The following is a 27276-nucleotide window of genomic DNA, read 5'->3' on the forward strand; positions in this document are numbered from 1 at the left end:
TGCCTTTTTCTACCCATGAGTCTATTATTAATTCATTTCAACAGAGGGAAAGTTTAAATCTGCCTACGCAGACATCTGTGTAACACTCACCCAACAACAGAAGACATTCCACGCATGACTGTGCTCAAGTGCACGTAGGCTAGCTCCAGAACAGACCTTATGTGTGGTCATAAAAAAAGTCTCGACAAATTTTTAAAAGATAGAAATCATAGAAAGTACATTTTCTAATCACGAAAAAAGTAGAAATCAACATGAGAAGGAAATGTGAGACATTCACACATAGGTAGAAATTAGACAACACACTTCTAAATCACCAGCATAACAAGAGAAATTATATAATACTTTAGGATGAATGAAAATGAAGACAACATACCAAAACGTATTGCTTAGAGGAATATTTGTAGCTGTAAACACCTAATTTTTAAAAAAAGATCTCAAATCAACAATGAGCTTCTACCTCAAGAAACTAGAAAATGAGCAAAAATAACCCAAAGAGTTGAATAAGGCAAATAATAGACTAAAGCTGAATAAATGAAATCAGGCCAGGTGTGGTGGCTCACCACTGTAATCCCACCACTTTGGAAGACCAAGGAGGACAAATCATGAGGTCAGGAGATTGAGACCATCCTGGCTAACATGGTGAAACCCTGTCTTCATTAAAAATGCAAAAAATCAGCCAGACATGGTGGCACGTACCTGTAATCCCTATTATTATTCTGGAGGCTGAAGCAGAAGAACTGCTTGAACCCAGGAGGCGGAGGTTGCAGTGAGCCGAGATCATGCCACTGCATTCCAGCCTGGGTGACAGAGTGAGACTCTGTCTCAAAAAAAAAAAAAAAAAAAAAAGAAAAAGAAAAAGAAAAAAATCAAAATTGGTTCTATGAAAAGATCAACAAAACAGACAAACCTTTAGACTGACCCCCCCCAAAAAAAAAAAAAAAGAGTCAAATTACAAAAATTAGTAATGAGAAAGACATCACTACTGATCTTACAGGAATAAAAGAAATTACAAAGGAATACTATGAACAACTATATGCCCACATATTAGATACTGCAGATGAAATGGTCAAATGTCTAGAAATTCAAAAACTACCAAAACTCCTGAAACAAACACTCAAAAAGAAACAGATAATCTGAATAAATTGTTGCAACAAACAAAGAAACTAAACTAGTGCTATGGTCTGAATGTGGCACCCAAAATTCATGTGTTGTAAACTTAATCCCCAGTGCATCAGTGTTGGGAGAAGGGGGCATTTGGGGAGGTGTTTAAGTCATGAGGGTTCCACCCTCATGAATGGATTAATGTTCTAGTAAAAAAGGGCTTGCTGGATTGGGTTGAGTCTTTTTCCACTCTTCTGCCAATTGAGGACACAATGGTTGTTCCCACTTGTCCTTCCAAATTCTCCCAGATGAGGACACAGCAAGAAGGCCTTCACTAGACATGAGGTGCCAGTACCTTGATTTTGGACTTCTCAGCCACCAGAATTATAAGACATAGTTCGTGTTCTTTATACATTACCCTGTCTTAAGTATTCTGTTACAGTAGCACAAAACAGACCAAAACAGCTAATAATTTAAAAACTTCCAATAAAGAAAAGCCCAGGCACACATGGCTTCACATTGAATTCTACCAAACATTAAAAAAAATTAACACTGATGCTTCACAAACTCTTTCAAAAAATAAAAGTGAGAACACTTCCCAACTCATGTTATGAGGCAAACATACCAAGACACACTCATAACAAGACTGGTATTCTTTTGATAAGAAGATATCAAAACAAAACAAAACTGTAGAACCATATCTCTTATGACCATAGACACAGAAATCCTTGAGAAATACTAGCAAACTGAATCCAGCAACATTTCTGAGATTATATGCCAAGTGAGATTTATCCCAAGAATGCAAGGTTGGCTTGATATACAGACTCAATCAAATAGATCATATCAATAAAATAAAGGACAAAACCCCCAAAATAATCTTAATAGATGCAGAAAAAGTATCTGATAAAATCCAAGAGTCTTTCATGTTAGAAACACTCAAACTGGGTAAAGAAAATGTCATCGAATGGGTAAGACCATCTACATCAAATTCAATGATGAAATACTGAGTGCTTTCCCCTAATATCAAGAAAACAAAAAGACGTCCATTCTTGCCACTTTTGTTCAACATCATATTAGCAGGTGTAGCCAGGCCAATTAGGAAATAAAAAGAAAGGCATCTAGATTAGAAAGGAAAAAGTATAATTATTTTTATTTGCAGATGACATGATCTGAATTTTCCTTAGAAAATTCTAAGGAATTAACTTTAAAAATTAGCACTAACAAATGAATACAGAAGGATGTAGGATACAAGGTCAATATATAAAAGTCAACCTATTTCACACTATCAATTAACATCCTGAAAATAAAATTAAGAAAACAATTCCATTTATAACAGCATCAAGGTGAATAAAATACTAAGGAAGAGGAAATGAAGTATATGACCTATACATTAAAAACTGCAAAATCTCATTGAAAAAAATTAATAAAGACCTAAATAAAATGAAAAGATGTGCTGTATTCATGAATTGAAAAATTTGGTAATATAAAGATAGTAATAAAATTGAAGTACAGATTCAAAGCAATCCTTATCAAAATCCCAGATGCCTTTTCTGCAGAAAAGGGGAAAGCAAAGTGACTTTAAGACCAAAATAAGGGTCAGGCACAGTCACTCACACCTGTAATCCCTGCACTTTGGGAGGCCGAAGTGGGCAGATCACGAGGTCAGGAGTTCGAGACCAGCCTGGCCAATATGGTAAGCTCCATCTCTACTAAAAATATAAAAAATTAGCTGGGTATGGTGGCAGGCACCTGTAGTTCCACCTACTCGGGAGGCTGATGCAAGAGACTTGCTTGAATCTGGGAGGCAGAGGGTGCAGTGAGCCAGGATAGGATAGCAAGACCCTATCTTAAGAATTTTTAACTTGTGAGGGTATGGTGGTCTACAGTCCCATCTACTTGGGAGGCTGAGGCAGGAGGATGACTTGATCCCGTAAGTTTGAAGCTGCAATGAACTATGATCATACCACTGTACTCCAGACTGACTAACAAAGTTAGGACTTTGTCTCTAAAAGAAAACTAATTAATTTTAAAGGATAAAAATAAAGAACATACCATATTCATAGATTAGAAAATTCTAGTGTTAAGATAGCAATTCTCTCTACAAATTAATCTATAGCTTCAATGCAATCTCAAAGAAAATTCAAATACGCTTTTTAGAAAAAAGCTGATGAGCTGATTTTAACGTTTATATAGAAAGGCAAAGAACATGGACTAAATAAACCAATTTTGAAACAGAAAAACAACAGTGTAGGACTTAAAATGTGCGATTTTGAGGCTTACTATGAGTCACAATAATCAAGACGGTGCACTGCTGGATGACAGACATATAGCTCAATATAACAGAACGGAGAGCACAGAAACAGACCCCCAGTGATATGGTCACTTGACTATTCACAAAGGTGTCAAGGTAATTCAGTGAAAATAAGATAATCTTATTAATAAATGTAAGACTTACAGGAACAACTGATAGCTGCAAGGAAAAAAAAAATGCCTGAACTTTACCTTGCATCATTTATAAAAATTAACTCAAAATGAATTACAGATCTAAATAGAAGCATTAAAACTACTAAATTTCTACAAGAAAATGTAAGAGAAGATATTTATGACACTGGATTGAACCAAGATTTCTTAAACAGAATACCAAAAGCCTAAATGATAAAAAAAAATTAATAAGATGAACTTCATGAAAATTAAAAATTGCTCTTTGAAAAACATGGTAAAGAAAACAAAAAAGCAAGCTATGGATGACGATAAAATTTTTGCCAAACATACTGGAAAAGGGCCTATATCCAGGATACATTAAAAAAAAAAAACTCTTCCAGGCTCTGATGGCAAGCTCACTAGCTTGCAACTCTTAACAATTCAATAATATGAAGAGAACCCCAGATCATCTCCACCAATTAAAAAAAAAAGGGCTAAATATTTAAACAGACAATTCACAAAAGAAGATATGTGAATGACTAGCAAGCACATGAAAAAATGATTAACATCACTAATAATCAGAGAACAAAAATCAAAATCACAATGAAATACCAGTACTTATTCATTAGAATGGCTAAAGTTTTAAGAAGATTTTAAAAGCACTAATAGTATCAAGTGCTTGCAAGGATGTGGAGCAACTGGAACTCTCAAATATTATTGATGAGAAATGATACAGCATTTGGGAAAACCATATAGCAGTATCTTAGAAAGTAAAACATATATTTACCATATAATCCAGCCATTCCAACCTTAGGTATTTGCCCAAGAAAAATGAACACATTTGTCCACACAGAAACTTATAGCTAGGGGTCAGGAATGGGGACTAAGAGAATAAGGGGGAAGACTTGAGGTAATGAAAGTTTTCTGTATCTTGACTTTATCAATATGAATTCAATATGAATATCCAGTTGTGATATCATACTTTATTTTTGTAAGATACTATCATTGGGGAAACTATGTAAAGATAATATAAGATCTCTATGTGCCATTTCTTACAACTGCATGCAATTATCGCAAAAAGTTTAATTAAAAAAAGCAAAAAACAAAAAACTTGCCCACAAATGTTGAAGCAGCATTACATTATTCATAGTAGTCCCAAACTGAAAGCAAGTCAAATAGCTATGAAGTGGTGAATGATTAAACAGCTTATGGTATATTCAATCCATGGAATGGCATTTGGTGGTAAAGGGAACAAAATATTATTATACATAAAACAACATGGATGACTCTAAAAAATATTATGCTTCATCCATGTTAAGTGAAAGAAAACACCAAAGATTACATAGCACAGAATTCCATTTACATGAAGTGTAGTGACAGAAAGTACATCAGTGACTGCCCAGAGCGGGGCTGAGAGGAGAGGATCAAGTACGAAGGGAAGGAGGAACTTTTTAGTATGAGAGGCGACGGCTCCTTCTACAGCTTGATTATGGTGGTGTCACATGGTTGTACGTGATTACCAACATTCACACTACACACACATAACTGGTGAACTTTATAACATTTAAATACACGAAAGCAAAAAATTAAGGATTAGAAAATGTACCTGTTAGCGTCTTTCCTGCATTCAGAAGTGGAGCAATGACTCTGAAAAGTTTCTGCGTTAAAATTAATAGAAAAACAATCAGCATCATCTCAAATGATATTATCTTAAAAATAATCAAGAATCCTATGCTATTAATCACCATTATCTGATGGAAATAGTTATTTACCATTAAGATGAAATATGAAAACCTTTAATCTGTACATGAAATGTTTAGAAGGTCACTGAGAAACAATCACTGTTGTCATATTCCTCACCAAGAAAAACCATTCAATAAACACCAGTTACATGAAGGGTTTAGCTGAGATTATAATTTTGATATAAAGTATCCTTTGGTTCTTAAAAGCTTTATTCTTTTAAAAACTAGTAAGCAAGTAAAAGGACTTCCCATCAAAGTCGTAACAGACATGATTTTAAACTGAAAATAAAGAATCAGCAACCGCAGAAAGAAGTATCATCTAAACTTAAGCAGAGTCTCACAGAAATATAGCTGCCATGGACCTCCCCCGCTTCTTCAGAGGGAGATTCCAATTTGGGAAAAAGCTGATCTTTAGCACCAGGAAATGCAAATTTAGCTGCCATTCGCCTGAAAAAGCCCAAAAGTACTTTCCATACTTTCCCACTGAAGACCTAACTCTACCCCTACTTCCCCCATTTTTGTTAAGCTGGTATATAAGCCTTTGCCCCTGGCTACTGAGCAGAGATGTTTATTACTGAGTGTTCCCCCCACACAGGTGAATAATCCTTATCTTTTCTCCTGTTAATCTGCATATTGTCAGTTAATTCAAAGCCTTCCATCCTTTCCCTGTACCTCCCACCACTGGGACCTAAATTGGTAAAGAATAAGTTTTTCTTCCCAACTCAAGGCACTACTCTCACCTCAGCCAAAACTAGAAAAAAAGGAAAGATTTCAGAGACTGTAATAGTCATCTCAAATGTAATGACACTGTCTTTCATTCTAAAAAATCTAGAAACTTGCAATTGACAGGACACCTCCTTTAATTTATACCTCTTTAAGTACTAAAATAGCTAAACTTTAAACACTAAAAAGTGATTTCCTTACAGGCACAGAATTATAAAAGAGTAATCATAGGACATACCCAACCTCCTACAGCTCAAATCTCCAAATGACTTTGTAATAGCAAATACCTAGCTTCTGCTGAAAGCCATTAAGCTTGAAAACTACTTTGAACACAAAACAAAAACAAGGTAACCTCAATAGTCCAGTGTTCCATTTGAGATGTATCAGTATAAATGCAAACCAGATTTTATTAATATGAGGAATACAAAACCCACGCAAAACAAAAATTTGAAAAGCAACGTAACAAAAACATAGCAATCATCTTGTCAATGTAGAATGCATCAAAACAGAATCTGCTTTGAGGGATTATTTTGAGCAAAACTAGAAACTGCATTAATTCTTCCAAATTGTGGCTTCATTGTGGCATGCAGGGAGGCACCGGACCTCACTGAGGAGGCAGCTGACGAGTTTTTTTCAGGGAACTACTGGACTTGATGGAGCAGCAGCTGAGAGGTGTTGAAGACAAAAAAAAAAATACTCGACATTACAGACAATCCGGGCCAAAAAACCCCAAAACCAGGGGAAGAGGGGTGGCAGACTAATTTTAGAAACTAACCAAATGAAGAGAGGTGCAACCAAAATTGAAGGGTTATGAATCAGAGGGGTATTTGCCCTAGTAAACTTAATGTGCTTAAAGAAGCCTGAACCACCACAGAATGACTGCTGACTTCTCAATACTGAAGATAGCTTTGGATGGCAGTAAATCAGCAAAAACGTCGACTGGTGCCTTCAGCAGTTGCCTGCTTTTTTTTGAGGGACACAGTTACTATCATAAAGCACTGGGCAAGGAGGGCACTACATGTGTCTACAACTCATTCTCCACTATTCCGCCATCAAACTTGAGACAAGTAAGAAGATGGATAAGGGGTTTCATTCTTCTAAAAGTAAGTCCAAATGTTTTGTAGAGTCTCTCGTAAGAATAGAGTGAATGCTATAAAATTCTGAGTCGGGAAAAGTGAAAAATTATCAATTAGCAAATAACAGCCTCTTACCATTTTCAGGAATCTTCTCCAGCAGAATATATCTACAAATAGCATTACTCAATAGTACATTTATTATATAAAATAATTATACCAAATAAATTTTTCATATCTTTAGGAAAAGTTACTGTAGTATCAAAAATTCTTAGGAGAAAAATATGTAAAGCCTAACAAGCAAGCATTAATTTAAATTTTATCTATTGCTCCCTGGTATTTAAATACCTACTTATGTACATAAGCAAGCAAGCAATGGCAGAAGGTATAAAATTGAAGACTTCCTAAATGTCCCAAGCTAAAATGGGTTCAAGTTCAATAAATCTGTAAGAATTTTTAAATAACTGATAAAACTAGAAACTATTAAAAGCAAATGGAGAATAGGAGAAAAAAGTTAGTAGACAAAATTAATTATGTATAGAAGTTAGGAAGTATCTTACCTCCATTGGACTAATAAATTCATTCATGCCTCTGTTGTAGACATAGATCATAGCATCATATAAACGATTTTCCCAACACATGAGAACTACCTGTGAAAAGGAAAAGCCACTTGGTCCATACAATTCAGAGTCACCAATTATTTTCCTTAAAGCTTTAAGAATGGAAAAGGCCTTGAATTCTCTTCCCTAATTTTTCTTGTTTCTTCTCGGATAAAAACTGAAATGAAGTACTCAAACACAATGCAAGGGTAAGAGCTGCTACGGGTAATTACTACTGTTAATAGTACAATGCTCACTTTAAGACCTTCATAGTGTCTAATTTTGTTTCTTCTTTATCCTTCCCCTTTCCATATTCATTTTACCATTGGTCAATAGTTCTTTTTTTTTTTTTTGAGACAGAGTTTCGCTCTTGTTACCCAGGCTGGAGTGCAATGGCGCGATCTCAGCTCACTGCAACCTCCGCCTCCTGGGTTCAGGCAATTCTCCTGCCTCAGCCTCCTGAGTAGCTGGGGTTACAGGCATGCGCCACCATGCCCAGCTAATTTTTTTTGTAGTTTTAGCAGAGACGGGGTTTCACCATGTTGACCAGGATGGTCTTGATCTCTTGACCTCGTGATCCACCCGCCTCGGCCTCCCAAAGTGCTGCGATTACAGGCATGGGCCACCGTGCCCGGCAATAGTTCTACAAATACTTATTGAACACATATTCAGATCCTCTCTTAGGCATTGGTAATAAAGTGTTAGATAAGATAAATCCAGACCTAGTCCCTACACTTATAGAACTTAACATTCATGTTAGACACTCACCAAAAGGAGGTAGGGGTACCAAATGACGTGTGAGTTAAGACTTGGGGAAGAAATGCAATCACACAAGTAATTCATTATTTACAAATGTGGTAAGTGCTATTAACCTGACTTGGTCTGGAGTATTCAAAAAGTTACCCCTGAAGAAGCAACATTTAAGCTAGGACCTAAAGAATGGATACATGTGACCCACAAGCAGAAGTGCAAACTAGAAATTCTGTGGGAAGAAGCAAGAGTAAGGATGAAGGACCTAATGCGGAAGTGACCTTGAAGGATGGAGAGAAATCAATTTGAGAAAATATTTAGGAAGATGACTAGATATGAGTTTGAGTATACAGTACGCTGTAGTCTGTCCCTATGACAGTTATACAATACTATAAACATTGGCAAGAGAAGAAGGGCAGAAGTTGGCAAGGGGGAGCGGAGAAGTAAGAGGGAAAATGGAAGTGAGATGTGCTGGGAGGGTCTTTCTAGAGGCCTGTTCTGGGGCCTCTACTACTCTCTCTCCCCCGTCTCAGCCGGCACCATCATCATACATCTCTTTACTGATGACCAACACATGTACTGCTTCAGCCTTAACGTCCCCTCTAACCCATACATATATCCAACTACTTAATTTGATATCTTCACCTGAATGTCTAGTAGCTATCTCAAAATAAAATGGCCAAACGGAGCTCCTGATCTGTCTCTCAAATGCAGACCTGGCCTAGTCTTGCAATCTTCTCAAAGGAATCACTATTCACCCTGTTTCTCAAACCAAAAACCAGGCATCCTCCTTAAATTCTCTCATTCCCACACTCTCACACCCTCACGTCCCAATTCATCAGCAGATCAATTCTATCTCCAAAACATCCAAAATCAGGCCATCTCTCTTCCTCTCACTGTTACCATCTCTGGCCAGAATCACCTCCTGCACCAGCCTCCTGACTAGTCTTCCTGCTTCCTCTACACTCGGCCCCCACCCCTCATTCTGTTACCTCTAAAGCACAGGGTGCTCTTGCTTAAAACTTTCTAATGATTTTTGTAGCACTTAGAATAAAACTGAAAGATCTAAACCTTGCCCTGCAAGATCCACCTCTATACCAAGCTCCAGATATGCTTCCTTTTTTGTTACTTGAACATCCAAGACAAAAATTCTCTTTTTTCACATTAGCTGTAGCTTTTACCTATAACAATCTTCTCGTCCAAGATATTTGCATTACTGATTTCTTCTTGTCATTCAGCTTCCAAGACTCAATACTGCCTCCTCAAAAAGACTATCTATAATTAGCCAATCTAAGGTGGTCTCTCATTCTCTCTCCACCATATTTCCCGGTTTGATTTTTAACATAATACTTGTATTTAAATATTTTCTGGATTTGTTTTACAGTGATCTGTTCTCTGTCAAACCTTTCTGCTAAAATGTAGGTTTTATGAGAGGACAAGCCTTGTTCACAGGGATACTGAAGCATCCTCTGAGCATGATGTTCAGTAAATGCTTCTTGAATTAATGAACAGAGGCTGTTAAGAGTAAATAAAATAAGGACTGAAAAATACCATTTGATGTAGTGGACAAAGAGGCCACTGTTGGCTCTAGTAAAAGTCAGATTGAAGAGTTATTAGGATGTGGGGGGAAAAAAATGAATACAGCAAAAAACCTAGACAATGCTTTCCAGATCATGACAGTAACCTAGGAGGAAGATGGGAAGAAGGTTTGAAACGGAGACATAAGAAACTGAGGGGAAGATTCTGAAATTGTTGTTTCGCTAAAAAGGCTAGTATAGGCCGGGCGCGGTGGCTCAGGCCTGTAATCCCAGCACTTTGGGAGGCCGAGGTGGGTGGATCACGAGGTCAAGAGATCGAGACCATCCTGGTCAACATGGTGAAACCCCGTCTCCACTAAAAATACAACAAATTAGCTGGGCATGGTGGCGCGTGCCTGTAATCCCAGCTACTCGGGAGGCTGAGGCAGGAGAATTGCCTGAACCCAGGAGGCGGAGGTTGCGGTGAGCCGAGATCGCGCCATTACACTCCAGCCTGGGCAACAAGAGCAAAACTCCGTCTCAAAAAAAAAAAAAAAAAAGGCTAGTATATTTACATGGTATTGGGGTAAAGCTGAAAATATTATAAAAAGAAGAAACTAATTTTTTTTTCCTTTATGTGATAGGTAGGCATGACAACATGCTTTCAAATCATCAGACCTACTGTCAGACTATGAGGAATATGCCAAATTACCCACATGACAGAAAAGCAGGTATAAAAGAAGATCTGGCTTTACTTTGCAAACTCACAGTCGTTCATAAAGAGCTCCCAGAAATAAAATAATCATTCTTCCAAACCCTTAATTTCTATGTGAAGTCTTTCTCAAACATCGGCTGCCTGCTCATACTAAGAAGCTCTATAACTTGCCTCTTATCCCGTGCTCTACACTTCAAAACTCTGGGCTTACACACTAGCTCTTTTTTGAAATGGCATCATCTTTTTCAAGGTAAAAATATTCTGTTATTCATGAGAAAGCAGCCACAGTTGAAATTTACTTGCTCAATGAAAACTATATTAGTCAACAAACAAACTGATGAAGAAGGATCAGTCAACAAGCATTTATAGAGCAACTTCTAAATCTAAACTCTACACCAAGTGCTCTGGGGGACGTCAAAGAAATAGAAGACGACATAATCCCTGGCTTGCAAGGCACTTACAATCTAGCTTTCACTTAAATACAGTCCTAGGAAAGTACTGACAAAGGTAACTTTATAATACATTTTACCAAAAGTGCTCAAGAAATAATTACGGTTTTCAGAAGGCAGAGTCAGGCCTGATCAGTGAAGTAAATACAATCAATAAAGGAATGTAGCTTATTTCATAAGTTAGTAGACTGTCTATAAACTCACCTGCTGAATATCTAGGCTGGTGATATCCATATGTACAATGAGAGCTTCCACATTTTCCATTAATTTTTTATCTTGGAAATGAACAATCAAGTCTTTCATTACTTGGGGCGTGATTCCCACCAATTTATCACTTAAAATATATGGCTCAAGGCACTCCAGAAATACTCCTTTGGCCACTGAATTCTCACTTAATTTATCATACATTTGACTAAATAAAAGATCCCTGTAACAGAAAGGGAGGAAAAAAAACTTTTAGGAACATGCCAAGTATCCATTAAATTTAGCCTCCCAAGTATATCTCTTTTCCCTATTTCAGCTTACTCATGAGTTTATTTAAAATGGTAATAATATTCACATAGAGCTTTATATTGTAAAAAATTTATATAATCTCAATTAATCCTCCCAACACTTCTTTAACAAATAAGAAAAGGTAAGATAAGTTGTTTGCTCACAGTGACATATCTAACAAACAAGAGAGTCAGAATTTGAACCCAGCCTTCAGGCCTAAATCCTGTGCTCAGTCTATTGCGACACATTGCTTCTTGAAGACAACACTGACATGGGAATGGATAACTGGGTGGACATAATGAAGCAGGAAAAAAATGCAAAAAGGACTACTCAGGCTTTCTCCTTCCCTCCTTCCTGCTATTTAAATAGTCCTAGCTGACCTGCAGAGTCAATATGCTTCTTTGTCTAGCTATAACTCTTTGCATCCCAAAATGTTTGGCTAGTGATTATTCATGGAAGAAGAAAAAAGAAAGGTTAATACTTAAAATATAAACCTAGAAACAATTTTATTGCAGAAACAAAAATTGTTTTGTTTTGTTTTGAGACAGAGTTCTCACTCTGTCGCCCAGGCTGGAGTGCAATGACGCGGTCTCAGCTCACTGCAACCTCCGCCTCCTCCCGGGTTCAAGCAATTCTCCCACCTTAGCCTCCCAAGTAGCTGGGACTACAGCCACGTGCCACCACGGCCAGCTAATTTTTGTATTTTTAGTAGAGACAGGGTTTCACTATGTTGGCTAGGCTGATCCCGAACTCCTGAGCTTGTGATCTGCCTGCCTTGGCCTCCCAAAATGCTGGGATTAAAGGCATGAGCCCCACACTTGGCAAAAACTGTTTTAAATTACTTTAAATGTCAACACCATACACAATGTTTATTCCACATTTCTGTAAATAATCCATACATAATTTGAGTTATACTGAGCATAGACAGAATTCTGAATTGTTTTCATACATTACATAAGCATTATTCTAAGTTGCCATTTATTCTTTGAAATTACCATTTTGTCTAACTCACAATGCTTCAATATGTTGAAAAATCAGAATTTACTTAAGTGTTGCTGTACTGTTAGATATATTACTTATTTCCAGTATTTTCAGTGATACTACAATAAACATCTACATATAAAGTATTTCCCATTTGAGGGCTTAATTCCTGAAAATCATTCAACTTTTAGAAATTTAAGTGAAAAGATAAGAAAAAATCCATGGCACTTGAAATGTGCTATTAAATTATCTTCAAAAAGCATCACAGCATCAATTGATGCTGCCACCTGCAATATATAATCATACCAGTTTCACTAGATAACAGTAATTTTGGTTTTTCTCCCCTGACAATTTAATAATTCTTTTATGAATGTTCAAATTGAGTATTTTCCATGTTTTCACTTATAAATTGTATTGCCTTCTATCATTCACTTATTTGTTCATTCCATTTTTTAAAAAAATAGAAAAACTGCGTGAATTTTATTTACCTGTTGAGATTATTTACTTTTTTCTAAATGTGTAACTCCTTTATATGTATGTCATGTCAGTTGTGGAAAGTGGTCAGTGGTTTATTCACAGGTGTGGTCTTTAATGACAAATTCCACAAAAACATCAAGGAAGCTCCTGAAAGGACTAGGGTTGGGCTTTGCCTCATCTTGAAGTCGTGGAAAAAACACTAGCCACAACTGCACCAGAACTACACACCTCCCTTCAATTAACAGCACCTGCAATATTTGGGGGAAAATCCATAGCCATTTATTTCTTTCTCAAATGTGCAAATGTAATTTTACATAATTTTCCCCCTTCATTTCATATTTATCAAAATATTTTCATGTCAGTTTCATTTGCAGCAGTAATTCATTGGCCGGGCGCAGCAGCTCACACCTGTAATCACAGCACTTTGGGAGGCCGAAGCAGGTGGATCACGAGGTCAGGAGTTCAAGACCAGCCTGACCAATATAGTGAAACCCCATCTCTACTAAAAATACAAAAATTAGCCAGGCGTGGTGACACATGCCTATAATCCCAGCTACTCAGGAGGCTGAGGCAGGAGAATCACTTGAACCTAGAAGGCGGAAGTTGCAGTGAGCCCAGATCGCGCCATTGCACTCCAGCCTGGGCGACAGAGTGAGACTCTGTCTCAAAATATAATAATAATAATTCACCATATTTTTGTGATGACCAATTACTAGCCAAGCAAAAGAAATGGTGATTAATGGAGTTTTACTGTAAGAAAGAAAAAGAGTAACAAGATAACTAATGATTCAAAGAAAACGTGAGATTTGCTAGTCCTTGTGCTCTGTAATGTTCTGTTAAAAGGAACATGCTAAAAAAGATAATTATATACTTTAGTTCAGTACAAAACACCTTAGGGAGGGAATTAAAGAGAGCTAAAAATTCAGTAAAGGCTACACAAGTTAAATAAGGCACTCCTGGGACAAATGGCATGTAATGCTGGTAAGATTAACGGCCAAATCACACATTTCTTTCTTAACCAATCAGAGGCTGTAATATAAAGAAGCAAGAAAAATAAGGCTCAGCAATTCCCATTTGCATCTCTACCTTAAAATAAAAAAATTGTTTAATTCAATGACAGATTTTCATCATTCTGGGAGAATATTTATTAGTGCATCAGGAAAGAAGGGAGGTAAAAAAGTACATACAGGCCAGGCAGGGTGGTTCACGCCTGTAATCCCAGCACTTTGGGAGGCTGGGCGGGGAGGCTCACGCCTGTAATCCCAGCACTTTGGGAGGCTGGGCGGGGAGGCTCATGCCTGTAATCCCAGCACTTTGGGAGGCCAAGGCAGGTGGCTCACTTGAGGTCAGGAGTTGGAGACCACCCTGGCTAACATGGTGAAACTCCGTCTCTACTAAAAATACAAAAATTAGCTGGGTGTGGAGGCACGGGCCTGTAGTCCCAGCTACTGGGACGCTGACGCAGGAGAACTGCCTGATCCTAGGAGACGAAGGTTGCAGTGAGCCGAGATCGCACCACTGCACTCTAGCTCAGCGAACCAGTATCTCAAAAAAAAAAAAAAAAAAAAAAAAAAGAAAAGAAAAGTACATACAAAAATTTTAACTCTCATGTTTCTTTCTATATTGAGGCATTATTCCCCAGGGTGCTGACTTGGATTACTAGAAGGGCTGACTTCAGAACTGCTGTTACTGCTTCAAGCTCAGCCTCGCTATGGCCAGTGTAACAGAAACTCCATCGTGAGTAACAGAGGACCAAAGAGATCTTTCTACAAACTTCACTTTATAATACTGGTCACATTAAAGATATTTTTGAAGTTTATAATTTCTAATTTCAAAGGGAGGACAGCTGTTAAATTTAACTTTGTACATTATCAATTTCCTACTTTTTTAAATGTGAAGAACTGCTTTGGTTATGAGATAATTACAAATTTAGAACCATTTGATGGGAACAAGGGCATCAATTCTGACACTTGCCAGTCTACATTAAATATATAACCAGAACCAAGTAAGTAAATTCCCACCAAATGCAAGTGGTATTTAATAAATCTAAAGTTGATTTGGGCTGGTTTCCTTATTTGTAAAAGTAAAAGTAAAAGCAAAATTCAAATGAATTTTAAGAAATTATGTTCAAAATGCTCTGTTTGCTGACACAAGCACCACAGTTTGGAAAGATTTCCTTTAAAAAGGCACATGGTGATAGTTACACAAACTGTGAGTATACTATAAACTACTGGCCTGTATACTTTAAAAGGGTGAATTTTATGGTATGTGAATTATATCTCAGTATAGCTATAATAAAATTAAAACGGCCTTTTTTCCCCTGGCTTTGATATTAGCTTGGCGTGAAAGTAATTGTAGTTTTTGCCTAACGACAAAATTCTCAATTACTTTTGCACCACCCTAATAAAATTTTAAACATTCAGTTCCTCGACAAGTCTTGATATTTAAGATCTTTCTGTTTCTCAAACAATAGTCCTGATGTTGAACGACATTTGTTCTCTTTGGATTTAACAGAAACATTTTTGGTTCAGATGCAGACATCACACCGGCCACCAGAATGATGGCTTCTGAACAACTGTCAACATTGCTTACAGTGATATAAACTCAAAGTGGGCAGTATCATCTATGAAGAGCACCAATTTGGCTTTTAAAATAACTTCTTTTTTGCTATATAATTCACATACAATTACATAACACCTATTTTTAAACAACGTTCAAAATTATAATTATGGTTTACATAAACTCTGGATCTATTTTCAAAGTAAAACTGGTACTAGGGCTATCATATATGTGCTAATATATGGCCTATATTTTGTATAGGTAAAATGACAAATCAGAAGTATCCCACAAAAAAAGCCTTAAGACATTCTGTGTCTTTTGTCCAATACTGAAAAAAAATACAAAAAACCAAATTGAAGTGAAATTGTGGAACAGAGATCAAATTATGAAAATAAAGTATAAGTCTTCAAAAACAGATTTCCTGTCATGTCTGATATTAAGTAATTTACAAAAGACTCTAATGCCAAATTGTAGCCAAAATAGATGTCCATAAAAATTTAGTAATATTTAGCCAAAATAGATGTCTATAATGTATTTAGCCCTACAGAGAAAAACAAATGTGAGTACTGCCACATAGTAAAAATGATTTTACATTATAAGAGAATTATTAAATATAAATAGGAATACACACGTATACTAGTTTAATTAATATTACTGAAGGGTATTGAATTCTCTGAGTTATGAAACCATGAGGTAACGGTGATTACAGTGTAATAATGGTGGTGGCACTAAGTCAAAATTAATTTCAGAGCATGTATTATGTTTACAATTTCACCCACATAAGAAACAACATAATATGTGAAAATAAAAGGACTGCCTAGAAAAACGATGTACTCAATCAAAGACGTAACATAAAAGGAATCTGGGGAACAGGATTGAGTGACTGAGTAGTGACCCTGGAAGTGGAAGAAGTTCACTGAAATTGGCTGGCTGAGTACTAGATTACATTTTGTAAGACTGTATTTGTATTATGCAAAATCTGAGCATTCCTTAAAGCAATGTTAATGTCACAGATACTTTGCAAATATGGAAATGTAGAAGAGAAGACTCTAGACATACATAGGACCAAATGTCACAAAGGATAGGATAAAGGGAGTGTCCAGTTTAAGAGTTTAAGGAGAAAAATACTACACTGGAATGAAGCTACTTCTATCTGACAATCCTCTGCTACAATGTAGCACAGCGAACTGATCATTTTTAACCTTATTATCTTTGGCAACTCTAAGAAAATACTTTTTTTTTTTTTTTTTTTTTTTTTTTTTGAGATGGAGTCTCACACTCTGTTGCCAGGCTAGACTGTAATGGTGTGATCTCGGCTCACTGCAACCTCTGACTCCCTGGTTCAAGGGATTCTCCTGCCTCAGCCTCCCAAACAGCTGGGATTACAGGCTTGTGCCACTACATCCAGCTAATTTTTGTATTTTTAGTAGAGATGGGGTTTCACCATGTTAGCCACAATGGTATTGATCCCCTGACCTCATGATCCGCCTGCCTTGGTCTCCCAAAGTGCTGGAATTACAGGCGTGAGCCACCACACCCGGCAGAAAAAATATTTTAGAACTCTACCATTTAAGTGGTTACACTGAACTGTTTAATTAAACATAGAATTCTTACATCTAATACATCTTTGGTCATTGCATGTTTGAAATGGAAGGGAACTGAAAGCTGGTCTAGGTGGAAACTGTCTATCAAATGGCTTATTCAACCTTTCCTTCTAAGCTCAGGCCCACATACAGAAGAATCTTAACATTCTGATGAAAAAGAAAAGCCAGCATGGTGAGAAGCAAGCAAGCACAACTCAGATCCAGAACAAAGGAGGGAACATTTGACCCAATGCCTGGCTTCACAGCCCCAACCTTTCCCACATCTCTTGGGAATGCTGCCCTCCCCCTTTTTCTCCTGTTAGAACCTAAAGACCAGAAGTAGGGAAAGAAACAAGGAGGGAAAGAAAGAGAGAATATGAACACATATGCTAGAACTTCTCCCAAGCAGAGGCAAGATCTAGTACAATCTAGGCTTCAGCGTTAGAAAGCAGGATTGAGAGAGAGAGGGAAGCCATATGCTGTTTGTCCTGTGGTCCACGGAAAACGTCCATGCCCTTGATCCAGGACTGTGTATGTAACAGCAGGAGGAGGAAGAAAGAAAAGAGCTATGAAAAGAACCAGGAAGAGCTGAACTCGGGAAGAATTCTCCTGCTCTTGGAGGTGAGGAAGATATACTATGACTGCTCTTGCTATTATTCCTCTCTGAGACCTCCAACAGCGAATATTGTATTTGTTTCCGACACAATAAAAAGAAAACATGCTAAGAAATCAGGAAAAATTAAAGAAGTTGACAAAAACAAAGAAATAATAAATAGATCCCAATTGATGAAAATCTAAACCAGGTTTTACCTTCTACGTTATACGCTATGATTTAATACAGAAATTATTGCATTCTCAGCCAGTCAATAGGTGAAATAAAGTTAGAGAATATTCCCTTTTCAAATCATATAAAAAAGAAAAGCTTAACTTCAGAATATTTTAGGGAATAACAAAGTGTTTTGGAAAAACATAATCCATTTTTTTCTTTTTCCCTCTATAATCTTTCATCTTACGACTGTTAGGCCCAATTCAACTATACGCCACTGTGACAGTATTCCAGTATTCAAGATAACGATCCCAAGTCACCCTGCAAACCAGGAGGCAGGACTGCTTCGTCAGTCCAACCCTCAGGCATTGAACAGCTACTTTGTGCCAGGTACCATTCTAGGTGGAAACAGTCCATTTTATAAAAATAAGCCTTTTTACTCTAAATAAAATGTAGTATTCAGGTACTTCACTTCATCTCATTTACAAATTAGCTCAATTTGAAGATCAGAGTTGATTCCAGTACTTATTAGTATCAGAAATACCTCTATACCTCCACTTCCTCCTCTGAAAAAAAGGATAACGTTCTCTCTCTTTACACTGTATTTACAAGGGTTAAGTAAAATGTGTAAAACTGATTCATAAACTATTAAGGCTACTTTAAAAATACAAGACATGTAACAAGAAATTGAGTGTGAAAGGGAGGTAAAGAGAAAACTAATTTGAAAAAAGATAGGGCAAGGTTAGCAGATAAATCACGGCATTTTGCTTTCTAGGAAACCATGATTTGACTACACAATCACTGTCCATCAACTAAAAGTAAACTAGCTATTCAGGAGACACAAAGGTATTTCTGGCCCTGACACCTGAAAGAGATTTCTCCCGTACGCCCTAGGCATAAAGAAGACAATGAGACGATGTGTAACATAAAGTAATGTTCTCAACAACATCCGTACTCCAAGCACAACGTGTTTCACTAACTAGAGTTAAAATACTGGAATAAACTTGAGCCCCAGGTAAGCAGAACTTACCATAGCTCTCTATGACTTAATCAAAGGTCTGACATAGCAAATTATTGCCCTCTTGATAACCTTTACTGATACTTCAAAGTATAACCCAAACTTTTATGAATCAGGCTACTAGCATATATATAAATTCATGAGCCAAGTCGTGTTGCATAGGATTTTGGGAGTATCTACGTTAAATCTTCGCATTTCTTCTCTATCACTTAGATTTGTTCTCTATCACTTAGAAGGTGGTACAGGTTGGTTAGTTTATTTTCTATTTTATTTATTTTTGAGACAGGGTCTTGTTCTGTCACCCAGGCTGGAGTGCAGTGGTACAATCATGGCTTTGACTTCAAGTCAAGTCAGCCTTGACTTCTGGAGCTCAAAAGATCCTCCTGAGTGGCTGAGACCACAAGCACATGCCACTATGCCCAACCAAGTTTTTACACATTTTTTTTAGACACAAGCTATCCCTACATTACCCAGGCTGGTCTCGAACTCCTGGGCTCAAGGGATCCTCCCACCTCGGCCTCCCACAATGCTGGGATTACAGGGGTAAGCCACCATGTCCAGCCAGGTTGGCTAGTTTATATAGTTATGATTTAAACTAACAAAACCTAATCAAGAGTTTATTTATACTGATTTATTTTAAACAAACAAAAACAGTACCGCATAGACATAATGTATCTAGCCTTTTTTGAGTAGTATAATTGTTCATCTAGTGATGGTTCATGAAAGTATATACACCAGGCCAGGCATGGTGGCTCACGCCTGTAATCCCAGCACTCTGGGAGGTCAAGGTGGGGAGATCACAAGGTCAGGAGTCGGAGACCAGCCTGGCTAACATGAAGCCCCGTCTCTACTAAAGATACAAAAAATTAGCCAGGCACGGTGGCACACATCTGTAATCCCAGCAACTTGGGAGGCTGAGGCAGAACTGCTTGAAGCCAGGGGGCGGAGGTTGCAGTAAGCCAAGGTCAGATTGTGCCCTTGCACTCTAGCCTGGGTGACCGGGCGAAACTCTGTCTCAAAAAAAAAAAAAAAAAAAAAAAGTATATATACCAAAAAAAGGAGAGAGAGAGAGTGTGAGTGTGAGTGTGAGAGTGTGTGTGTGTGTGTGTGTGTGTGTGTGTGTGTGTGTGTGTTTGTATATACATACATATAAATAACACACTTTGTGCTTTTAAAGCCCGTAAGTAGTATTGCTCTTTTGTTAGTTATGTTCTTTACCTCCAATATCCTGCCATGCAGACAAATAAATGATATATCCTTAGCATCTGTCTTGGAAAAGTTAATTTTATTAGGTAAATAAACTGAAAACTGTTAAAGAATCAAATTTCTATAAATTAATATTTTTAAACCTATTCAGGCAAATTCTTAGAATTCATAGCAATGGTTTATACATAAACAAGAGGCTACCTGGGTTCAAAATAATTGAATCTGACAGGAAATGCATACTCACTTTCGCTGCAGCAGAAGACAGTAATCAACTATGACAGGCACCATATCCTGCAGAGGAACCATAAAGAAAGCGTCAGCCCCGCAACCCTGTCCAGTGGCTCATGGATAATGACAGCAGTCTGCTTAAGACGCTATTAGATTGTTAGGAGGATAGAACTTTATATCATGCTTTTGGTAAGCAATTTGGCATTATGTGTCAAAGTCTGAAAAACAGAACATTTTGACCTAGTCATTCTATTTCTGGAAGTGTACCCTACATGTGTTTAAGAATAAAAATTATTTTAATGCATTAAAGTGTTCATTGCATCTTTATAACAGAGGGAGCAGAAGAAGGAGGGGAAGGGAAAATGGGAAATAAATGAATTAAATTCAACAACATGGGAAAATATTAAGTAAATTTTGTTATTTAAAATACTAGATATGTCTTACAAGCTTATAAAGAGTTACAGTATCATTAAAATAAATACTAGGTGAAAATATGTTATTTGTCTCACAGATTTGTAAAGAAAGCCTGCAAAGAAAAAAGAAAAGCAGAATAGATCAAATTGATAATGGGATCCAGCTGGTCCTGCTGGTGGCTCAGGTGATTAAGGTTACCCATATTTGGTCACAATCCTCCAAATCTGCTATTTTAACATTGATTTAACTTCTCAGTTTCATAATATTTTTATTGCTTTAAATTCATCATGTACAGACTCATATCAAGTAAATGGCAACCCATGATTTTGGCTCTTTTCAAAGGAAAGAGTCTGTGGGAAAAACAGTAGCTTATTATGTATGACTCGAAACTGTCAAGCAACCAAGCATCAAACTTCAGCAGCATTCTTTCCTTTGCTGCTGGCTACAGGGAAATGGTTTCCTTTTAAAAACCCTGGAGGAGTTATGTTCTAGGCAGAAATCTCATCACGAGGGAGAAGGCGCTATGTGAAAAACTGCTCTACATACTAACACGCATCTGATAAAAAGGTCAAAACTAAGGAACTCTTATTATTCGAGAGGTGGCTACAGAAGGGCTACAATCCTGCAGGGATTACAGGGCTACCCCTGACCCACCCTGCTTCCTTTAATTTTGAATATGACTCATGACTACATTTAGATTTGATTCTTCAAAAACAGGAAGGAAACTTATAGATTTGGAAAGTGTTAGAGCTATATCAAATCTCAGCCCTGAATGAGAATACAGTGGGCTAGGTAACAGGGAGCTGGTGGCAGGAGGACTTCCCTAGAAATGCTAGAGAAAATAAACATCCTTTCAAATCCACAGCTGAGCTCCTGAGCCAGTAAGGGCAATACCCAGGTCTAAAAGTAAAAAGGGAACTGAAAACCAGAACAGGAAGTTCCCAGCTGTTATTGACCTTACCCCGCAGGTTTGTTGGTCACGGAAGAGCTTGGGTTTTAATGCCAGAAAGCAGCTGAGGCCGTAAACCCTTTTAAACAAAGGGAACTGAAGCAGAGGACCTTCCTAAAACTGGGATTCTTAAAAAGCTGCATCCTCAAGGAAAGGAAATTAGAAAAAAAAAATCTGCCTGATGAGATAGGAGATGACAGGGAAGTTTGTCTCAGCCGGGGCTCAGAGAGGGCAAATTTATACTCACCAAGGATCTGTAACAAAGACCCTGTCTACGGCAGAGCTGGGATTTGAATTTATGCAATCTCCTTAGCATAGGAACAACTGAGCCAAGGGGTTCACATAAAAAGTGATCCTGAAAAAGGATATTCCTCAGAGACTTGAAAGAAACAAGTTCAAAAACTCCCCAGAGATCGCCCCAAACACAGGTAAAATAACTACCGATAAAGTTCTATTAAAGGTGTGCTCAAAATAAAAAAATTGAAAACACTTCATTAAATAATGCACCATACACGAACGTCTGGAGGAACTACGAAGGGCAGTAGTATACCCCCAAAACTTCAAATAATGTAATTATCAGGTAGAAGCTATTTTTTAGGTATATGTAAAATAATTAAGAGCATAAAATAAGGAATTAAGTGCCAGTACTAAGTACTATGGATAGACTATAGGGTGTAATGGAGTGTGAATTCATCAGATTCATGCACTTAGATCACTATGGTGACTGCATGGTAGGAGCATCCGAAAAACCAGACTGGAAACGAAGGCTGTTACAGTCATCAAAGAAAAAAATGATGGACTACACGAGGGTAGTGACAGCAGGTATAAAGACAGCGGACAGAATTATTTATAACCGCAGGGTTTGTTAACAGATCGATCATGGTTTGCAAGGCACTGAGAGAAGTCTGTAACTCCTAGGTTTCTGTTTTAAGTGATGGTTGAATGAAGAGGTCACGAAATGAGATAAGCAACGTGGGAGGAGGTGTTAGAAGGAAGAAGCTAAGTACAATCTGGTGCATGGCAGATTTGAGGAACACCTTTACTTTGATGTTGAATAACAAGAAATTGAGTATAGTAATCTGAGCAATGATTTCGTTCTTCCTTCTTGAAAGCCTATATCCTGTAGACATCTGTGACTGTGTGCCCTTCTGATTTTAGACCTCAGTGACTTTTCCTGAATCCGTCTGTTTCTATCCTCTGACCATTTCATAAATATCGGTCTTTCTAAAGATTCAGTCCATTGTCGACTGCTTTCATCTCTATTGTCCTTGGACAATTTTATTTCTATTTATTGCTTCCTCTGATAACGCAGAAATCTGAAATTCTAACCTAGATATTTCAGACTGACCAGGCGTGGTGGCTCACGCCTGTAATCCCAGCACTTTGGGACTCCAAGGTGGCCAGATCACCTGAGGTCAGGAGTTTGAGACCAGCCTGACCAACATGGAGAAACCCTGTGTCTACTAAAAATACAAAATTAGCCAGGCATGGTGGTGCACGCCTGTAATCCCAGCTAGTCAGGAGGCTGGGACAGAAGAATCGCTTGAACCTGGAAGGCAGACGTTGCGGCGAGCCAAGACTGCGCCACGGCACTCCAGCCTGGGCAACGAGAGCAAAACACCATCTCAAAAAAAAAAAAAAAAATTCACAATTACATAAAAGGAATTATACTTCATGACCAAGTGAAGTTTATTCCAGGATGCAAGACTGGTTCAATTTTCAGAAAACCAGTTATAATGCACCATATCAATAGCCTAAAGAAAAAAAAAAATCACATGGTCATGTCAATTACATTAAAAAAGCACCTGACAAAATCCAATATCCATTCATGAAAACCCTCTTAGAAAAACTGTAATAGAGGGGGAACTTCCTCAACTTGATAAACAGTAACTACAAAACCTACAGCTAAAGTTATACTTCACGGTGAAAATGTGAATGTTTTTACCCTAAGACTAGGAACAAAGCAAGGATGTCTGCTCTCACCTCTCCTCAATACAATGCTAAAGCTTTACCCCTGCAGCAGGCAAGCAAAGGAAAAAGGGCACACAGTTCGGGAAGGAAACATAAAACTGTCTCTGCTGGCAGATGACATGATTGTCCACATAGAATATCCCAAGGAATCTACAAAAAGCCTTCTAGAATAAATGAGTTCTACAAGATTGCAGAATATAATATAAACATTCTATATGCCATTACTGAACATATAAATCCAAAATTAGAATTTCAGTACCATTTATAACGGCTAAAAAAAAAAAAAAAAAAGAAAAAAAGAAAAAAAGAAACATTCGGTGTAAATCTAAAAAACCATGTGTAGCACCTGCATACTAAAAACTACAAAGCAATGAAATAAATAGAAAAACTAGGAGACTCAGCATAGTAAAAGTATCAGTTCTCCTCAAACTGGTATGTTTAATGTAATTTATATCAAAATTGCCACGAGATTTTATATAGATATAGACAAGATTATTTCAAAATTTATGTGGAGAGGCAAAGAAATTAGAATAGTTGAAACAATTTCTATAAAGGAGGAGGACTCCATCTACCCAATTTCAAGACTTACACAGCTACAGTTACCAGGACTATGTGGTACTGGCAGTGGGATGGGCACAGAGATCAGTGGAACAAAACAGAGAACCTAGAAAGCCCTGCGGATTTTTGACAAAGCTGGTAGAGCAACTGAGTGGAGGAAAGAAGGAAAGATTGTCTTTTCAACAAATAATGCTGGAGCAGAGGACCTTCCTAAAACTGAGATTCTTAAAAAGCTGCGTCCTCAGTGAAAGGAAATTAGAAAAAATATATATAGAGAGATATCCATACACACACAAAAAGGAACTTCAACCTCAGTCTCACAGCTTATGTCAAAATTAACTAAAAATGGATCACACATTTAAGTGACACAAAAAACTAAAAACCTTCCAGAAAAAAAAAATAAGAGAAAATCTTCAGGATCTCAGGCTAGGCAACAGTTTCTGAGACTTGATTTCAAAAGCACAATCTATACAAGGAAAAATTGATAGATTTTCCTTCAATTTTATGAAGGAAAATCAAAATTTTATGACTTCATCAAAATTAAAACCTTTGCTTTGCAAAAGATCCTGTTAAGAGGATAACCAGAAAGCTAAGAACTAGGAGAACTATGTCCAATAAAGGACTAGTGCCTTGAATATGTTAAAACTCCCAAAATTTAACAGTGTAATGAGAAACAGTCCAGCTAGCAGAGAGGCGAAATCCATGCAGAAGCATTTCACAGAAGAAGACATACACATGGCACCAGGCACGGTGGCTCACACTTGTAATCCCAGCACTTTGGGAGGCTGACGCAGGCAGATCACCTGAGGTCAGAAGTTCGACACCAGCCTGACCAACATGGAGACACCCCATCTCTCCTAAAAATACAAAAAATTAGCTGGGCGTGGTGGCGCATGCCAGTAATCCCAGCTAACTTGGGAGGCTGAGGCAGAAGAATCCTTGAACCCAGGAGGCAGAGGTTGCAGTGAGCCAAGATCACACCACTGTACTCTAACCTGGGCAACAAGAGCAAAATTCTATCTCAAAAAAAAAAAAAAAAAAACAAAAAAAAAACAAAAAAAAAACAACAAAAAAGATATACATGTGGCAAATAAGCACATGAAATATAGCTATAAAAGGGTAAAATGAGGAATCCATGTGGTGATGAAAATGTTCTGTAACTTCACCTTATCAACATCAATATCCTGGTTACGTGACTGAACTACAGTTTTACAAAATAGTCTCTTATTGGGGAAAACTGGTTTCAGGGTATGGGATCTCTTTGCATTGTTTCTTACAACTGAATATGAATCTACAAATATCACAAAATTACAAATTTAATTTAAAAAAAAACAAAATACACATAATCCTTATGTATGCCACTACTGTTCCTAACTCACTTAATTAAGGCAAAACCATCCAAATTAACACTTTCAATCTGGCTTCTTAAATGAGGTCTTTATCAATTTTGAACATTTAAAACCGTAAGTAAAACAGTGTTTATTAGTTAAAGCCAAATCTATTTCCACTATTATAAGCTTTCCTTCCCAGAATCAGATTACAGAGAGACATACTATACTGTCCAGTGTGTAATCCCTGATGGCAATCTCTTGGATGCCTGAAAATGAGCTAAGTGGGATCAGTAGCTCTCCATCTCCCCACTGGCAAGGGCTACACAGGCTCAACTTCCTACAGAATCTTCACAGAGTGGCCTTGCTCCAGAGAGCTAGGCAGCTGGCACTTCCAGGACTAGCATACAACCAACCATCTTGAGTAGCTGGTGCCCAAGCTCAGATAATATCCCTCTAAACTCATTTGGAAGGTTCCTCTCATGAGAGCCCTAAAAGAAAGCAGAAGCAAAGCCCTGAGTCCATCACCCAGACCCAGTCTACATATGCTTCTCTAAGGGATGCTGAGAGATTAAGGGCTTTCGAGATAGACACCGTGAGCAATGCCTGCCTTAAGAATATTAAGAATATTCCCCTCAGTCCCAAAAGCTTGCAGGATGTAAGAAATCATTGAATTTGGGATCTCCAAAATCTAAAAAGGAAAACAAGTAACTACTTCTCTAATCTCTTCTTCAGTGCATGACCCTAAAATTGACCAAAAAAGATTGCTTCTTTTGTCAGTTATTCGCGTATAATTAAGATTTATTAAAGAAGGCAATGTGGGTATGCAAATAAAAAACTGAGCTGACAGATAACCTAAATTTAAGACTGTCAATGGCTTGAGTGACTGAATATGTCATTTAGTGCATTGTGATTATCACCATCTGTGAAGTAAAGATATAATCTCTGGTTTTCCCTATTTCATGGGATGTTAAAGAAATAACAGATGCAGATTCCTTTGCTTTTTGGAGCAATGGTACTAATTCTCTTAATTTATATTCTAAAATTCTACCAGGTAATGAAAACTTCGTTGTGTGAAAATGATTCAAAATTATATATACATATATTTGTACACACACACACATACCCCAAAACAGATCAACATACCTATCTATACACACATACACACATACAGATAAATCTCCATGCGCTATCAGAACTAGGCAGCTGGTATTCCCACAATTGGTGTACAAACATCCCAAGCAGTAATACAGATGATCTCTCTGTATGGATATGTGTGTATGTATTTTTCTTGTCTTTTCTCATGTATGATGATAAAATAATCTAAGAAAGACCTGACTCGTCAGAACCAGCACTTTAATCAAGCCTCAGGGATAGGGCAATATGCTAGTTTTCCTTTCCTCAAATCTTCTCAGAGGAAGCATGGGCTAGACAAGGAAAGTTTCCACTGCCTCTCTCTGCGTTCGGCTTTTAGTCACTGTCCACTCTTTGACATTACCTCTTAACACAAAAATATATGCCTACAGCTGTTATAAAAATATCCTTGAATTATCTGACCCTTATAGAAATGTTAAATGACACTGGGAGGAAAGCTTAGTAATGATTAACATAAGGCTTCATTAAGATCTTTTAAGCCAAGCATGGTGGTTCACATCT

General features: G+C 37.4%; 1 protein-coding gene across 7 annotated transcripts in view; it reads right to left on the minus strand.

Annotated features, from left to right (window-relative positions):
- Nucleotides 1–27276, minus strand: part of VPS8 (VPS8 subunit of CORVET complex) — a 244417-nt gene that overhangs the window by 141661 nt on the left and 75480 nt on the right. For all 7 annotated transcript variants that reach the window (XM_032298379.1, XM_032298382.1, XM_032298381.1 and 4 more), the window contains 4 exons: nt 20417–20463; nt 11295–11517; nt 7621–7710; nt 5129–5180 (listed from right to left, as the gene is read on the minus strand). In XM_032298379.1, coding sequence (XP_032154270.1) covers nt 5129–5180; nt 7621–7710; nt 11295–11517; nt 20417–20463 — 412 coding nt within the window. The remainder of the gene's footprint in view (nt 1–5128; nt 5181–7620; nt 7711–11294; nt 11518–20416; nt 20464–27276) is intronic.

This window comes from Sapajus apella, unplaced genomic scaffold, assembly GCF_009761245.1.
Source record: "Sapajus apella isolate SASKATOON/1434 unplaced genomic scaffold, GSC_monkey_1.0 scaffold38, whole genome shotgun sequence".
Lineage (NCBI taxonomy): Eukaryota > Metazoa > Chordata > Mammalia > Primates > Cebidae > Sapajus > Sapajus apella.